We start from the raw sequence: 16,767 nt of genomic DNA on the forward strand, positions 1-16,767 counted from the left end.
ATGAATGTAACCTTTGGCGTAAAAGGCAAAATTTCTTGGAATTTGTCTGTCCCCTTAGAGGAAGTGGGCCTTGTCCAGGCTGAAATGTCAAAGATGACTCAGCCCACAACCATTTCTTTGATTTTGGAAGATTTTTGGGACACATTTTTGAATTTGTAACTCATATCTCAACCAAGCAGATCCCAGAACTGTGTTATCTTTCATTTAGGTTAATTCATTTCATATTGAGCTTTGAATTTTTCCACCTGTCTTGCCTTTGACCGGGCCCTTGATTCACATCTTGATTCACATTTCTGCATCCAACAGCAATAAAGGCTCTAAGATATTTATGTATTTTGATTGTCACTGAATAAAAACCTGACACACATCTTTTCGAGTATTGATATTTTTATCTCTTGCGTGCCGACAAAAGCATTCTACAACATTTTAGGGGATGTAATTGCGATTACAACATATTTTGCTATACTTGAGGAAGAAAAGTCAAACCGAAATGTATTTATTGCGCGGCGGACGTCAGATCCGTGCAGACTGTGACGTACTCCTCTCGTGCATAGCATTATGCTGTCGTGGCCTCTACGTCATCACGCTGCCAGCTGATCGGAGTGGAAAGCCGGGTAGGAAGAGAGGGAGGGAGAGAGAGAGAGAGAAAAGGAGAGAGAGAGAAAAAGAGTTGTGTAAAAAGGGGCTGAAGTCCTGCGCTGCGTCCTCCTCCTCCTCTTCTGCTCCTCCACTGCTGCGTTGGAAAAAGTGCCCTCTCCACGGCACCTTCGCACGTCTCTCTGGCTGTTTAAATATCGCGGATGAAAAGCAAACAGAAAGACTTGACTGCGACACACCCTTGCTGAAGGTCCAGGACGAGGTCTGGCGAGCGGTGGGCGAGGCAGCCCGAACTCCGCGCTGCGCTCGCTGGCTGACCGCGCAGGAGCGACCCGGCCGGCGGTCAAGGTGGGGCGTATTCCCGATTCCTGGTTTTGATTCTGTCTATCTTTCTGCTGCCTTAAGTCTAGTTACTGTCAGCCCGATTCTAGCCTGTGGCGGCTTGATGACCCAGTTTGTGTGGAAAAACTGCAACCTGCGAAAACCGCATTTGACGCGACTTTAACCAACAAACGCAAATCTCTGCGGGTCTGATTTCTTCACGCTCTGGCGTCGTCAGGCTACAGAGGATATGGGTCTGATCTCCTTTCGAGTTCTGGCTGAAGGCCTGTCATTTAGATCGGGCCCAGCTGAGCTGAATGAGCACCCTTTAAATCTGTCCGCGACCTCTCTGCAGCGCCCAGAAGCGTTTAATCAACCTTTGGTCGATTGTTTTAGTGCAGAATAACGGAGATGCTGAAGTAATCAAATCAGTTTTGCTGTCACTATATTTAAAAATTAATAGGAGTGAATACTACACTCATCGAAATAGACAATATTGTTGATTTCCAGGTTCATTTTACAGTACAAGCCATGAAATTGGTTATTCGGGTATAGGGATGTTGGCTTTCCTAACCTAAATATCTTAATAAGTGTCAGCGTTCATAACCAAGTTTTAAAAAGTGCTGAGTTCATAGCAGGCCAGGGGAAAAGCCCGGCTAAGTAGGCTATAGGTGAAAATCAGGAGGCCAAGTCATTCCTCAGAAATGCAGTGACACCATCCTACAGGCATCTCTTCAAATTAAAGCCAAGTTTGTAAGAAGTATTTCGCTTTCCCCCAATTCTGTGACCCACGCACGACGTGCTTACAGACGCTGATGTAACATTAGGGTTTTTTGGCTGCGGCGCTCGAGTGAGTCTGCGGGCCCGTGTGGAGTTTTTAACAGATTTGACACTCGTGCAAACCGTTTTAAAAGCAAAGTGCAGTGAATTTCCCTGCACTGAGCAGTGGAGTCGGCGCTGGTGGGGGAGGAGGTGGGGGTACTGTAGTGGAGCCTTACATAATTGTACAGCCAGAGTTCAGTGCACCGGTAGGAATGCGCAATAGGCTGTGTCACGAGCTGCATTTGTGCCATTGCAACCCTGAGCGTGACCACCCCGTCAGCGCCGATCACATGGCGACGACAGGGTGTCGGTTAAGTAGCTCCTCATCTTGTCCACTTGTGTTGCATGCACAATAACCTCATCTATGCCATTTTATTGCCTACATTTGCAGAAGTGAAGCCATCTTGCTCAACTTGGGTTACACCCATCATTCCTCTTGCGTGTCTTGTCAAAGGAGGATGGGGCAAGAGGAGATGTGGCGCGAAGGTTCGTTTGAGGGGGGGAAAAAAAATCCAGTCCTTTCAAACAAAATGGCACAGAGTGCCTGAGGGACAGGCTTACAGGGCCTCGTGCAGCACATCTCCCAGGATGTCAGGAATCCAGGAAGGCTCAGCTCCGGGTGAAACGTGGCGGAACCCCCTCCTCATTTGCCGTGAGGGTCAGACCGTGTTCAAAGTCCAGCAAATGGGGAGCAGCGGCGCATAAGAAGTGGCTCTCTGCACTGTGATGAGTGTGTTGCCAAAGCCACCGCCCATTCCTCGTCTTTGTCCCCATTCCCAGTCTAAAATCATCACTCTATATTACAGACTGCAAACTGGGCCAGTAAACATTCTCCCACTGGGCTGCACCCATAGCAGAGGAATGCACCTGAGGGGGTGTTCGTCACTGTGCGTTTCCACTCAGCGGTGCACGCCGGCCTGAAGTGTTTGCAAAATTTCGCCTCTTGGTTGTCAAAAGTTTGAGACTGAGCAGCAGGCATGTCCGAAGGGCGGAGCCAGTCGGCGCTGCAGTCCGGAGATCACTCCATGGAGGACCTTGGCCGACCACAGGAACGGAACGGAAATGGCCACATTCAAATTTTAAGATGCCTGCAGTTGTTCCCACTTCTTCTTTAATGAATTCACTGTGTCACGCCGGTGCACTGCTGCACTGCTCACATAGCCGATCGCCACCTGACCTTCAGACCTCGTACTGCAAATGCAAGGAGAAACATAATTTTCCACTCCAACTCTTATCTGGGAACTGTAAAACTCTGCCGACCAGAGTCAGAATTAAAGACCGAGTGTGTCCTATTTGAGTCTGGGCCTTATTACCTCAGTACAGCAGTATGGAAGCATCAAGCGAGGGGGTTTGTGGTTTGCAGAGAGGCCTGTCATCAGTTTTTTTACTGAGAGTACAGGTTCTGTCAGTCCCATAAAGGACCTGGCAAAGAGTTAAAATGTCAGTGAAGTGTTCATTCACACCCTCCTGTTTACACACTGTCGTAACCATTTCTCTTTGACACGCACATCCTGCCTATTCAGCAGCAGTGTCTTTCCTATTTCTTATCCTCCCTTCCACGGCCAGAGTGCACGCAGTCCTCGATAAGCTCGCTCTTGTGTGTGCCGGACTGTGCGTTATCTTCTGTTTGCACCGTTGCTGTACATATAAAAGCTCATCTCAAGGTCTCGACGCAGACTGTCACGAGGCTCAGCCAGGCTCCCTTTCTGGGAGAAGGCCGGAAGCAAAAAGCAGGACCGGAGGTGAAGGTGATCGTGACGGCAGTTGCGTCGGTCTGTCCGTCCTCGACGGGTGCAGACCAGATGTAGACGGGCGGATGTGTCGGGAATGGGCGAAGGATAGAGGGATGGAAAAGGAGAGATTTTGCGAGCCCACAGCAGCTGGATGGAATTTCTAACATACGCAGCTGGAATGTCAGGAATGCGGGACAGTCTGATCTGACCAAAAAAAGAGGGTGGAGAGGACAGATGAGTCGCGAACCAGAACTTGAAAAGAAGAAGTAGTGATACGGAAAAGAGTGGCAGAGCTACGGCTCAACACAGCCAGTCATTGTGACCATGGAGATACAGAGTTAGTGTTGGTGGAGGGACTGACTGTCACACCACGGGAACAAATAACTAATTCAGTTTCAGTTTGAGGTTGAGGCCGTCCGACTCGACCATCAGAGCCCTCAGTGTGTGTGGCTTGAGGTCCCGTACTGTACGTCCTGCTCCCTCCTTTCATGCTAACACTGACATGAATCCATGTGCAGGCTCGTGTGGGAAGGCGGCGGTTCGCTTAATGGTCAACGCGCGATGAATGAATTGGACCTGTTTCTTAAAAGAAAATCCGACCCGTTTGAGAGCTGCTGTCTGTTCTTTACCTCGCGTGCGAAAAAGCGCCGTCCTCGTCGTTGGTCACAGCAGAGGGTCGCTTTGTGGAGACAGGACTGCTGTCCACCGCAGTGCTTCCTTAGTGACCACACAAGTTTAGGCTTCCACAGGGAGGCCTCAGAATCACCTGAGAGCGAGAAGGTTTTAGTTCAAACTCTGGAATTTGCATAGTTTTCCTGCATCCATGAGGGTTTCTCCATTGATTGAAGACTCTTAATTGCCCCTTGGTGTGATTGGATGTTGCCTTTGTACCATGTGATCCACTGGTAACCTGTACACGTGCTTGAAATAAGATAATTCTTTATTCGTCCCTCAATGGGCTTGTAGATTGTCAAGAGACCACTGGGCTCAATTTTGAATTTTCAGTTAAAATTCGCGTAACAATGATTTTAGCCTGGAAACCTAAACAATGTGGTGTAAAACGCATAATTCAAAGTCAGCAGTGAAAGTCAACAATGCCAGTGTGCATTTTTGAGATTTGTCTGCTATGTTTTAAATTTCCATCTGCATGGCTTGCCTCCGAACGCATCACGACACCCAGGGGGTCAACAAGTGTTCCACACTGAACAAACTCCGAAAGGATAAACACGGTGGTTGATTGAACGCGGAACACTTCAGGAACTAGCCTGGAGACAGTTGGGCGTGGCAAGTTTGTGTTCTTTTTCCCTCACAAGTCAGAACAGGCTCTCACGGCCTCGATGCGGATTCATCTGCTTTAAAAAATAACAATTCTGACATCTATATGGATCAATGTTGTCAAATGTTGTTTTGTTGGTGTTTTTCCGCCTACCGCTGGTGTATTTGGTGATCACCATCATGGAAATTTTAGTGTAGAATGGTTTCATTTCTGTAGAAGGGATTCTGCTCCTCTAGGTCCGGGCTAAAGTCTACCGAACACTCAAGCTCCACCATGAGACCACTCTGGTTCTCTTTACTACAGGAATGTTCAACATGTGTTACTCATCATCGTCCAGATGACAAGTGGAGCATGTTCACGATATCTCAAGATTTTTTTTTTTTTAAAGAGAAACAAAAAATGTGTTATTATTGAGTTGAGATTAGAAACTAAATCAAAACTGATTTAATTATTGTTACCCAATTATTATTGTACTTTAGATAAATAGATTTAATAACCATCTTCTGTCATGATCATTGCACTGCTTCAGTCTAGGTGAGGTGGAAGTGCTGATATGGCTCAGACTCAACGTTGGTACCTTTTTGTTCAGACAATAGATTTAAATCCAATTGACAATTAAATGAAAAGCAATCAACAACTTCTGGTTTCATGTTAAGTTTCTTACCCCCCTCCTCATTTTGGTTCTGTAGCCACGGTAACTGAGAAATTTCTTTCTTGTACAGTGCACCACGGCCGCCAATGCATGCACGCATCCCTCCTGGTAATCTGACGCACAATCTAGTGTGCGTCGCCTCTGTCAGCCTTGCATAGCGACTCATTTCACCCACTTACTCACAGCTGATGACGCGCGTACGTGTGTGTCTGCATCTGTGCTGCCAGTGCACGGAGTTCAGAGGTGAAGTTAAACGATCTCTTGTTCTCTTCCTGTAGGAATGTGCACGCCTAAAGCAGACTGAAAAGGAGGAGAAATCTGACATCTGCGCCTTAAACCCGACTCTTCAAAGACTCAGGATTTGTGATTTGATCTCTCATGTCTGACGCTCCCTCGGCCTTTGACCCCGAATAGCTGACGCACAGGAGTTCTTCACTGGCAAGCTTTATGTTCCTGTACACATACTAAAGCTGCCAGCTGAAGAACTGCTCTGCTCAGCCCTGCACCAGATGACTCAAGTGGAGGAAGTGAACCGGGAGCGAGAAAGAAGGAAGGAAGGAAGATGGTGTTCCGTAAATTCAGTATCCACACTGGAGTTTAATGACCCACTACATTTGAGGCTCCTATGAATTCATTAAATGTGTTTTTCCAACAAGACATTAGTTTTGTGTTCAATGCCTCAGTTTTGACTGTTTTCTACCAATAAAGACATTTTCCTCATAAGGTATTGTTGGCAATAAAGGTGGCTACCATAGCAACAACACACACGCCACAAAGCCCAGAATAGTACCTCTGAGCTTTCAAGTTGAATATGATCCCATTAGAGGTTAAATTGATGAATCCTTAAAGTTGGCATTAAATCTATTTGAAAATTTTACCAGAAACCAGATTCCAACAGGATGAATAAATTCACTTAACCCTGATAGTCTGGTGACGTGTCCAGGGTGTATCCCACCTCTCGCCCAGAGGCAGCTGGGATAGAATCCAGCGCCCCCTGTACCCAACTAAGGTATAAAGTTGTAGACAATGGTCCTGGAGAGGGCACATATATGGTTGAAGGCATGTCCACCCCTGGATGAGACACCAGTTCATCACAGGGCCTTATGGGAGCATTCATAAGTTCTGTACCTTGCTCAAGGGAACCTTGGCGGTGCTCTGAAGGTGTTCTGGAAACTTCCTGTACTAGCAAAACCCCTTCCATGAGTTGTCCACACCGGGGCTGCCATATTAAGATATTGCATTAATGGTTTAAATCTAGATTAATAATGGGGCATCAAAGCTTTCGAGATCTTGATCCAGGAATATTTTAGCCCAGTTTGTTTGGGAACCATATCGACTGACATTTAAATGTGACACTCGACTTTTACATCTTTTTTATCTGGAGGAAATAGAATCAGATCGGATGATGCATTGGACGTTTTGAAACAATGGCATGAATTGAAATAAAAGTACAGTTGAAGAAGAAAAGTGGGTCGCACTTTAAAAAGTGTTTCTGAACATAGCCGCTAGATGGCGAAAGAGACTTTCAAAGCGAGACCCCGTTACCGGGGCTGAGGGCGTCACAATCCTGCAATAAAGTCCCACGGCCTAATTTACACTCTTAAACACGTGCAGTGATTCTGATGTTAATAGAGTTGACGAGATTTCAAAAAAGAAAAGAAAAGAAAACTGTTCTTAAGAGAACGTTTGAAGAAACAGTCAATATTGTCAAGATTCCAGTCTTCCTTTATTTCACTAGGAACATCATCGTGAAAAACATGTAAAAAAATTACCGTCATAAACTAAGTTGATTTAAAAACAAACAAAAACAAAATGTTTGTAGTATTTACTTAATCAGCTATCTTACTATCGGTAATGTTCCTTAGAGCCAGTGGCACAAGATAAACCTCCATTAGGGTTTATATCAAATCGTGTAAAATGTTTTAACATGGAATAGAGTGATGTCGTGGAAGGTGTGGCGTGGCAATTTATCCCACCCTCACTGAGCGTGCGTGGTCCCTACATGCTGATCCAGCGGATAGCTCCGTGCGTAAATGGGGAGCTTTTACGCACCACGCCTGCTTTCTTTAGAGTATATTTAATCTCGTTTCTGCACCGTCACACCCTCTTCTTGGTGCATGAGTAGGCCGGAATACCGAGAATGTGCTGTGGAGTTGTAATACCTCACAGCACAATAGGGGTTGGGGAGTGGAGGGGGTGATCCGCGTAAAGACGTGCACCGGGGCGCTAACGGCCAATTTAAAGGCGAAAGGGACTCAAACATCGATTACATCTCATTCATTAACACGACATTTTGACAGTGTTGGAATGTTTAATTAACTAGGTTTCCTTGGAAATATTTTGGATTTTTTCCCCCGGAATTCACAGTATTTAATCAAATGCTCCCAATGGAAAACTGAAGGACTCTTGAGCATCTCCATCCAAAGAAAAGCGACCCAGTAAGACAGAAGAAGACTTGAAGAGTCCTCATTTTCAGTGATGGCTATCAACACGGATGCTGCTTATGAGAAAAGCGCCCTCGGTGAGAGGGAAGTTTCCAACCCCACAGACTTTCACGACACGGAGAAACTACTGAGTACCGGGACCAATGAGCCCACCGGGCAGAACAACATCAAGCCGTCCGACTCATTCTCCCTCACCATCAGAGGGAGCATCCGGTCCCTGGACGCAGACCAGAACGGACATAGATCACCGCTGAAGTCGGGCTCCATGGGGCAGCTGGCAGCCCCTCCCAAATCATCGTCCCGACTCAGCCTGGGCCCCGTGCCCTCTCCGGTGCCGCCCGGTTCGGCTCCCTCCACTTACCTTTGGCTCGCCGTGCTGTCCTGTTTCTGCCCCGCCGTGCCGCTCAACATCTGCGCATTGTGGTATGCACATGTGGTGAGTTGTATTTATTTACAGCTTCAAAATAACAACACGGTGTAAATCATATTGACTTGTGCTTATGCTTTAGTGTCTCTTTGCATAGATAGTTAAAACCCAGTAGTTTCCTCAGTGGTTCTGTTGTGCGTGATGCATTAAATGATCCACCTCCATCCTCTTCCTCAGTCGAGGTCCGTTCTCCATACAGGAGATATAGAAGGAGCAAAGAAGTATGGGCGTCTTTCCATGCTCCTCAGCTGTCTGGCAATTCTACTGGGTGTGGCTGTCATCATCTTCATAGTGTTGACATTAGGTATGGAGGAAAGTCAGATCTAGAGCACCACAAAGCTCGTTGTAAAGCTGTGCATCTGAATTTCACCTCTCTTCTGTCTCCCAGAGGCCCAGTAAACACGGGATGGAAGCAGGCTCCCTTTACTGCATCTGAGCTCCAATTTGCACAGAAGAGAGGAAGGTAAACATCGATCTGAAGACGATTGGAAAAGCACAAACGACAGGCTGTTTCGACTTCTCTGGCTAACCCCACAAACTCAGGAACAGAGAACTGAACACAGCACATTTGGAACCGTCACACATCACATTCTGCAGAGAAAATGAAGCGGCTCATGGTCCTGCTGGTGCACTGAAGTGCACGCACCCCCCCCCCCCCCCCCCCGAGACAATGATAATTGTATGGCACTACATTTTGCTTATGAAAAAAAATGGCATCGCATCATTTAAGGTGGAAGGAATTGGTGCACCTGAAGTGTGCAATGCTGCCGCTGCCTGTCCGGTTTCTTTCGTTCAAGACTTCTTGTGGCTGCAGGGGATCCCATAAATTGTTTACATCAGAACTTCTGTATGTTTATCACAAACCGTTTTGCCGTCACCGTGTAATACCTTGCTTCGCTGTTCTGATTGTTGGGACATGGCACTCTGATACTGATATTTATACATTTATACTATGACTGTTTTACTGTGCCATAGGTCTGCATGTTTGAAATAAACTTGAATGAGCATGACTTGCTTGGAACTGATTTCACCAGCTTTATTTTTCATATCACCTTCCAAACAACATTAGAAAAGGTAGGAAAATCCTCAAATTCCCAGGCGACTCATACTTTATATATACAGAGCATTAAAATTCTGAAAATAATGAAGGAAATGTGAAAATTTCAAAACAGAAAAAGCTTTTATAACTTAAATAATTTTACTCCCACATAAGACTGATTCATTTCTCATTTCATTTAAAAAAAAAAAAAATCAGACAGGTAAAGAGCATGTAATCATAGATCTTAGTTACAACAGTACATTCACCATGATTGATTTTTGTTCTTAAAGTAACATTCAGTCTGAGCAGGGCATCAGTGGAACGTGTAGAGCAAGAGGAGAATCACGCAGACGCCGATCACCCCACCCAGAATTAAAGAGTCCCGCCTCTTGCGCAAATTGATTTTCTGGATGAGGCTGTTGATGGTGGGGAAACGATCTGAGGGGTGGGGAGGTGTGGTGAAGGAAAATAATTAAGAAAGGGTTTTCCTTTCCTTGCAGTGAGTAAGAGACGTAGCAGCAGGGAAAATGCATCAGCAGAAAAACAGGGTAAATGGATGGTAATAGCGTAGCTGTCGGCTCTCGGGTAAGTGAGGCGGTGCGATTCAGCCGACACTGTGGTCAAGTCTGCACAGCTCTCCGTTACAACCCATCATCTAAAGGCTGGAGGACATAATAGAATAAAAAGGAAAAGGATACTGGCCAAAGTTGTAACTCTGGTTTGAATGGACTTCAACATCCCACGCTGAAATGTGATGTTGTCTTTAGTAGCCATGGCGATACTGGATAAGAATAAGCAGGTGAAATTAAAAAGAGAAGCACTGTTTCAACAAGAGATTGCAGTTAAAGGTGCTTTGTGTTGATGGAAGAAGAATAAAACTCACCTGATTGCATTGTCAATAAAACGCTCTGAGCTGTAAAAAGAAAAATAAAGCCAAGATTCATTTACAAGCTCAAACTCAGAACTAATTTAAAACAAAAGCCAAGTTAACCCTCTATAAACGAGCTGAAACCACCCATTAAAAAACATCTGTAAGATGAGCAAATGCGTACAGCAGGTTGATGACACGGAGGGCGAGCACACTCAAAGTTTACATCAGCTGCTATTAGATGATGAGATAAGTGACGGACAGAAAAATGAAGCGTTCAATCCACAGCTGAGATGAGCAAAGGAGAACTATGTGCACTCCACTGGAGACTGAAAAATCAATATGGCGCTTTATACTTCCTCCATCTATCTGCTGCTGTCATCTGCTTTCCTCTCTATCCTTTATTAGCTGGAAGAGCCCACACTTAAGGAGGCTTCTTTCTTTTTTTTCTGATACTGTCATTCTATGTTACATGAAGCTACATTTCATCTTATCAAGAAGCAGGAACCACACCTTTAAAGGTCAAGGAACCTCTGGGCTACTCATAACACAACATGATTAGACGTAATGGATCACAATTCAATAATAAAATGAGAACCAGACACCCAGGCTCAAACTTATTTACCCAGACACACATATACATACAGACACACACATATGGAAGTACACTTATATGTGCAACTATGTGGTAACTTGTTCTTTAAAGACACTACTGTGACTAGTTTCGGAGAAGGAGAGCACAATTTTAGCATTATCTCAAAGCAAGAAGCTCTGCCACCTTTGTGACTATACCTATAATATAATCTATCATTTAAAAATTCATGTTACTTATGGGATGTCTTACTTTCTGAGATGCTCGTGCTCCTTCAGGAAGAGTTCCGTCCTTCTGTTGTTCACTCCTGAGTTGTTTCTGTAGGACCTGTGTGACAGAAGAGAAGCGACACAACAGTCACATTGTGATGCGTGTGACATTGATGCGCAGAGATAAAGAGGGCCGTGAGAGGAGGCAAAGGTCAGCGCTACATCGGAACCGCCTGGCCACCAATTATTTCTCCACAAACCAAAATCTATAGTTAGGGTGGGAACCCAAAGGCTTCAGCTATGACTGCTGGAATCTGAGGCTCTAGAGAGGGTGATGGAGCCATTCCCAGGGTTCACCAGGAAGGATGGATTTTCCTTGTCATTTAACTCTGTCTAAACTCTGAGACACCATCTTTCTTTCTATAATTATGTTTAAACAGTTCTCTCATTGGCCAAGCACCTAAGTTCTGGCCTAAAACAAATTTGCTCTGCAAGTATAACAGTGCCTTGTGTCACCCGATCTGAGCTGCTGATTATGTACTTCCTGTGTTAAAGCTTTTAAGTGATTAGCTCTGCTTGACCCACGGCTCTCTCCTTCGTCGCTTATTTACACCTCACTGTCCCGACTGATCTTCAATTCATCAACTTTGACTTCAGATTTCTTTTGCTTCAGCTCCATGAGACTGATTAGAATTTGCTTTTTTTTTTCATATTATATCAGATGAGAATTTCTCTCTCTTCCCCTGTGTTTTTTTCCCCTTTTTCAACTTGCTCTCCATCCCTCCCTGATGAAGCATTTCTCTGCATCAGGCGAGCCAGATGTAACCACTATCCCTCAGGTTGGGCTGAATGAAAGCCTTGTGGTCTGATTTACTGTAGAAGGCACTTAGGAAGGATATCCCCAGAGAATCAGAGAGAGCGAGAGAGAGAATAAAGAGAGGGGAAGCGAAAAGGTGGGAGATCGGCTAATAAGGGTGGTGCCTCTTATTAGAAGATGAAACTGAATAAATGGATAGCAGGAGAATAAAAGGGTGGGTGAATCCTGCAACAGGACACGTCCCGTATCTGCCCCCTCCTGGTAAAGGATAACATTGCCGTAGTCATTATTTATCATGTCTTACATTATGGGAGAGTTTTAATTTTAAAAATAGAAACCAAGCAAATGAAAAACGGCGCTTAATACCTGTGGAAGACTTACGATGAGTAGTTTCTTCCTTTCGTGGGATAAATTCATGGGACAATCACTAAACGAATCAGTTATGTAAATAATTGGCTGGGAACTCATCAAACTCCATTTTAAATCGGCCTTGACATTTAGAGCTGTTAGAGTGGTCACTTATGGTTGTAAGGCGCACAATGTGCCCACACTCACCAACCACCCACCCACCCATCAATCCATCCATCAATCCATCCATCCATCCATCCATCCATCCACCCACCCACCCACCAATCCATCCATCCATCCATCCATCCATCCATCCATCCACCCACCCACCCATCCACCCACCCATCCATCCATCCATCCACCCACCCACCCATCCATCCATCCATCCATCCATCCATCCATCCATCCATCCATCCATCCATCCATCCATAATTACATTCAGTGAGTCAGTCAGGATCAAAACTTGATGGAGAGAGGATGAAAATGCAAGCAATACAATTGGGGAGGAAAAAGCATCTGTAATTGTTAAGCGCATATATTTCAGATTAATTTTAAGTTGCTTACTCGATGTCTCTGTGAACTGAACCGAGTAGATCCTCTCTCTCTCGCAGGCTACAGAAGTTACTTTTGATTTTGTGGAACTCTTGCGTGTAGTCCTAAAGGACAATATATTGCATAGTGAAAGTCTACATTGACATGATGCTGACATAAAAAAAAGAAGATTTTGAATGTGAAAATATGTAAGACAATATTTATTGTTCATATGATAGAAAGGAGTTCCAATAGAAGATAATATGAGTAGTAAACCTATTAACTGCACCTGCAAAATGTCTCTATGTCTCTGCAACGTGTGCATCAATCCAGCATTATGTAGAGCAGCTCCTGGCGTGTTGATATATTCTGCCATTTTGTCGTTGACTGCACTGAGCTATAAAATAGAACGTAGCATACACAGAGGCAAATAAAGTGCATCTTTGTTGTTGAATATGTGATATCTTTAAAATTTGAAATTAAGGATAACATTTACATTATGTCATATTAAACTTACACCAGTCAGTAGTTGCTCCAACTCAGTGGTCGTCACCACAAGCATACTGTCCTGAGAGGACCCCACCGAATCAGACCTGATTAGTTATTGAGTATTGAAGAAAGGAGGTTAGCAATCTACTTCAAATGCAAGTAACCAAAGATAGCTGTGATTTGACAGACAACTCATACAATCTACAGTAAATAATCTATTTAAGGTTGGCAAAATAACCACACCTGCTGCCTCTTGTGTGCTGGTCCCCGTTTCTGCCACTGTAGCTGGTGCAGAACTTACTGAAGGAGACCAGCTTCAGGTCCAGCTCATTCTCCAGCTGCCTGGCCTGTTTACGCAAATCTAAGTGACAAAACCAAACAGGGGAAATGTATTTTTAATTTAAAGTCTCATTTAAAGCTGGAAGAAAAATAACGTAATGCCAGATTTTTGCAACAAATTATAACTACACAAACAGTATCATGATGTAATGAAGTGATAATGAGTTATTGTCCCTGACGTTTTATTAGTTTATAATCAGAGACAAATAGACAAATAGGCAACAGAAGTTCTTTTACACATTATAACAATAAAGGTATAGAACCAATGGTTTTTAAAAAAACATTTGTGCACAAACGAATTTTACATATTTAAGCACCGAGTCCAAACATTATTGAGACATTTAGTTGTCAATGTAAACTCAGTCTTGCACTGAAATAAACGTTGTTGTGCTTTATCGTCCTAAATTTGAAGCATCCTGCGTGTATAAATACAGACATAAACGTGATGACATTTCTCGTCATGTTTGACGTCAACGATTAGCTTCAACAACTTGAGCAGAACTCCTGCCATGTCTGAAAACACATTTTCTACGCAGGCATGAATTCTAACAACCAAACAAATACACGTGACAGGTGGCGTATCCAAATAAGGATAGACAACACAACAACCACAACAAGAAGTTTTCTAAAAGAAGATTAGATAATCAAATTTACCTTCCCAATAGTTGCTGCTGGTCTCCATGTTTGTTGTTGACATGTCATCAAAAGCCGTCAAGGAGAAACTTCTGTCGTAAATCTGGCTGCGCATCAGTTCGATCGACCGATTTCCGGCTGTGGCCGAGACGTGTTTAGACTTACAGCTACTGATTTAGTTATATTATTTCGTGCTAAAGAGAACTGAGATTGTGTTAGTTGACACTAAAGTTGATTGATTTGAGCATTTTAGGCAAGAATTGTTGTGTGGTGATGTGACCGATAGATCCATCCGATTTTGTTCTCATTTTAGTGGTTCCGTTTGCCGTTCATATCATATACTATCATATGGATTATTTATTTACTTATTTTTGGTTTATTTATTTTCTTAGCTATCCCCGGTTATGGAAAATTCTGATCCAGGACAATAAAGTTAATGTGTTGGTGTTTTCTTCTTAAAGTAAATCTAATCCCAAACTTAATTAAGCATTAGCCTATATAAATTCTATTAAAATATTCTATTCCATTCTAGGTTATGAGCCTTTCTCTCCATTATTGACGGAGAGGAGAAAATGACAGGAGATAGTTGTGAATCTCTGTTTCATTGCTCATTCTCTTTATTCATCGTCTTGAACACATGCAGTCATGTAAATCACAGTAACAGCAAGACTGGTTATCATGTTGATGGAAAAGACGGTGACGATGATGAAGATGCCGTCAATGGTGGAGATGAGAAAGGGCACTGTTCTGCAGCCAACATTGACAGATGAGGCACCAATTCAGCTTATTCCTCTCAATTCTGTCATTCCTGTTTTCTGTCTTTCCTTTTTCTGATGTTTCTTTAAAAAAAAAAAATGTTGTAAACAACAGACACCAGTAAGCACCTGACTCCAATTTGGGATCCAGTTTAGACTCGCCAGACCAGCAGAGTCAAGGAAGTTGTGGATGGGGCAGAGGAGAGAAGGAAGAGGTATGTTGCGAGCGGAGGGAGAGAAAGAGGAGACAAGGAGGTCTAATGAAAGTCCCCCCCTTTTTAGTGCTGGATCCTCCTGATGGACTGAATCTGGGGAGTCTGGGCGTGAGAGCCAAACTCGCGATAACACTTGTACTCTCCACCACGGCAGTCACACTCCAAGATGTACTGGTGGCCGCGGTACCCGGGGTACTGGTAGCACACAAAGCTATAGATATAAAAGAAAAAGTGCAGATATTTAAAATCCAGTAAAAGTGCATAAAACATGTTGATATAAAAAGCTGTAAGTCAAAACCTAACACATTTTTAAAATTTGGAACCACCAAATGTACTTTTTTATGGTGTTTTAATTCAAGTGGTAGTACATGATAATTGTATAGGTACCACTCCTGAACAGCAGTGGAGGGAGGACTGTAACTAGCAGCCAACTAGACCTCAGCATCAAGACTTAAAGTTAGCATAAGTAAAATCCAGTTAACCACATCATGTTATATACGTCAAGGGTCAGAGTTGTGGAGGATTTTAATGCATGAAAAGACTCACGCTCCGCTGTTAATGTGCATGGATCCGACCTCGTTGTTCACCCAGCCCATAGCCTGCAGGGAGGGATAGTCGTCACACAGCTCAAACTGACGACCCGTCATGTTCTCCTTCTCGAAGATGGTCATGCGGGACTCCCTGTGGTTCTGCGCAAAAATAGGAAGAGAAAATTGCTTTGGAATTTCAACCAGCACTTCGGGACCGTTCGAATGTTGTGAGAGTCAAACCTACAGCGCAGCAGATGGGCCTGAAGGAGATCATCCTCTCAATGCGGTAGGAGTTGCTGCCGCTGTAGGCCTCGAAGCAGGGGTAGTCTCCCTTCTCCAGGACAAACTGCTGCCCACAAAAGCTGGAGTGCTCATAGCCCACCCAGCTGCAAAGCAAAAGAAAGCATTAGCCAGAGGAAGTTCCAACGGGCGTGACAAAACCGGGGAGAATATCTCTGGTTACATACGCTCCACACTCAACCTTCAGAGAACGGATGTTCTCCATCCCACACTCCATGATGTTCTGGCAGCTGGCAGTGAACTCCATACGCCTGCCTTGGAAGTGCTCCTGGTCGTATACGGTGATCTGTAACACAGGTAAGGTCAGTCCAAAGGCGGCTGAAAGTACAATCAAAACAATCCAAACATACTCTCTCAGAGCATAAGGAATGATCAGTCATCGGCTGTCTCACCTTCCAGGGTCCCATAGGCATTGGGTTTGTCTGAGCCATTTTGGTCTCTATTTTTCAGATGAACCTATGGGAAAACGTAAAATGGGGATGGTGGAAAAAGCCACATACATTTATTCTATCTAAAATTATTAATTGTTGAATTGTTGAATTAAAAACCCCTTATGTTGTGTGTGGATGATGCTGTTGTGAACCCATCCGACCTACCCAAACTGGTGAGCAGAGTGTCGCAGTGTTCCACTGAATGGTCTGCAGAGCTGCTGCGTATGGGGGGTATTTATACACTGGAGAGTGCCAGAGGCCAGTGGGGCAAGCACGGCTGGTCTCCTGTCAGCACTTTGCTTTGGGCTACATTGTTTATTTGTGTTAGCCACAGAGGGGTTAACGCACAGACACGGCGATTCATGCAAGCACAAAGAGCGTGCTCACTTCTTACCTATA

At 44.3% G+C, this 16,767-nt stretch overlaps 3 protein-coding genes and 1 long non-coding RNA gene across 4 annotated transcripts; 2 read left to right on the forward strand and 2 right to left on the reverse strand.

The window, feature by feature from the left end:
* The first annotated feature begins 589 nt into the window (after positions 1-589).
* On the forward strand, positions 590-6,124 carry LOC105417473 (uncharacterized). The gene is made up of 2 exons (XR_965125.2): positions 590-945; positions 5,680-6,124. It is a non-coding gene; the product is annotated as an uncharacterized lncRNA (long non-coding RNA).
* A 1,390-nt stretch (positions 6,125-7,514) lies between these two features.
* trarg1b (trafficking regulator of GLUT4 (SLC2A4) 1b) lies at positions 7,515-9,278 on the forward strand. Its single transcript, XM_003971036.2, has 3 exons — positions 7,515-8,281; positions 8,450-8,576; positions 8,661-9,278. Exons 1-3 carry the CDS (start codon positions 7,880-7,882, stop codon positions 8,669-8,671), a joined length of 540 nt encoding a protein of 179 aa, XP_003971085.2. The 5' UTR covers positions 7,515-7,879; the 3' UTR covers positions 8,672-9,278.
* A 5-nt stretch (positions 9,279-9,283) lies between these two features.
* LOC101072569 (Golgi SNAP receptor complex member 1-like) lies at positions 9,284-14,268 on the reverse strand. The gene is made up of 9 exons (XM_003970994.3): positions 14,159-14,268; positions 13,409-13,526; positions 13,194-13,269; positions 12,966-13,073; positions 12,710-12,801; positions 11,024-11,098; positions 10,195-10,224; positions 10,010-10,092; positions 9,284-9,749 (listed from the first exon to the last, which is right to left on the reverse strand). The coding sequence occupies exons 1-9, from the start codon at positions 14,250-14,252 to the stop codon at positions 9,625-9,627; spliced, it is 801 nt and encodes a 266-aa protein (XP_003971043.2). The 5' UTR covers positions 14,253-14,268; the 3' UTR covers positions 9,284-9,624.
* A 463-nt stretch (positions 14,269-14,731) lies between these two features.
* Positions 14,732-16,594, reverse strand: cryba1b (crystallin, beta A1b). Its single transcript, XM_003970995.2, has 6 exons — positions 16,534-16,594; positions 16,330-16,393; positions 16,105-16,223; positions 15,882-16,023; positions 15,654-15,796; positions 14,732-15,318 (listed from the first exon to the last, which is right to left on the reverse strand). Exons 2-6 carry the CDS (start codon positions 16,366-16,368, stop codon positions 15,171-15,173), a joined length of 591 nt encoding a protein of 196 aa, XP_003971044.1. The 5' UTR covers positions 16,369-16,393; positions 16,534-16,594; the 3' UTR covers positions 14,732-15,170.
* Between the last annotated feature and the right edge of the window lie 173 nt (positions 16,595-16,767).

This window comes from Takifugu rubripes, chromosome 15 (assembly GCF_901000725.2).
Source record: "Takifugu rubripes chromosome 15, fTakRub1.2, whole genome shotgun sequence".
Taxonomy (NCBI): domain Eukaryota; kingdom Metazoa; phylum Chordata; class Actinopteri; order Tetraodontiformes; family Tetraodontidae; genus Takifugu; species Takifugu rubripes.

What these genes read in the sequence shown, in the direction of transcription:
- LOC101072569 (XM_003970994.3), bottom strand. Translation starts at nt 14,252, where the DNA reads ATGCGCAGCCAGATTTACGACAGAAGTTTCTCCTTGACGGCTTTTGAT. An exon ending in CAGCACACAAGAGGCAGCAG is followed by an intron (nt 13,270 to 13,408) that starts GTGTGGTTATTT and finishes ATAACTAATCAG; the next exon opens with GTCTGATTCGGTGGGGTCCT. An exon ending in CAGAGTTACAACTTTGGCCA is followed by an intron (nt 9,750 to 10,009) that starts GTATCCTTTTCC and finishes CCCACCCCTCAG; the next exon opens with ATCGTTTCCCCACCATCAAC.
- trarg1b (XM_003971036.2), top strand. Translation starts at nt 7,880, where the DNA reads ATGGCTATCAACACGGATGCTGCTTATGAGAAAAGCGCCCTCGGTGAG. An exon ending in CATTGTGGTATGCACATGTG is followed by an intron (nt 8,282 to 8,449) that starts GTGAGTTGTATT and finishes CCTCTTCCTCAG; the next exon opens with TCGAGGTCCGTTCTCCATAC.
- cryba1b (XM_003970995.2), bottom strand. Translation starts at nt 16,368, where the DNA reads ATGGCTCAGACAAACCCAATGCCTATGGGACCCTGGAAG. An exon ending in TGCCTATGGGACCCTGGAAG is followed by an intron (nt 16,224 to 16,329) that starts GTGAGACAGCCG and finishes CCTGTGTTACAG; the next exon opens with ATCACCGTATACGACCAGGA. An exon ending in CTGAAGGTTGAGTGTGGAGC is followed by an intron (nt 16,024 to 16,104) that starts GTATGTAACCAG and finishes TTTGCTTTGCAG; the next exon opens with CTGGGTGGGCTATGAGCACT.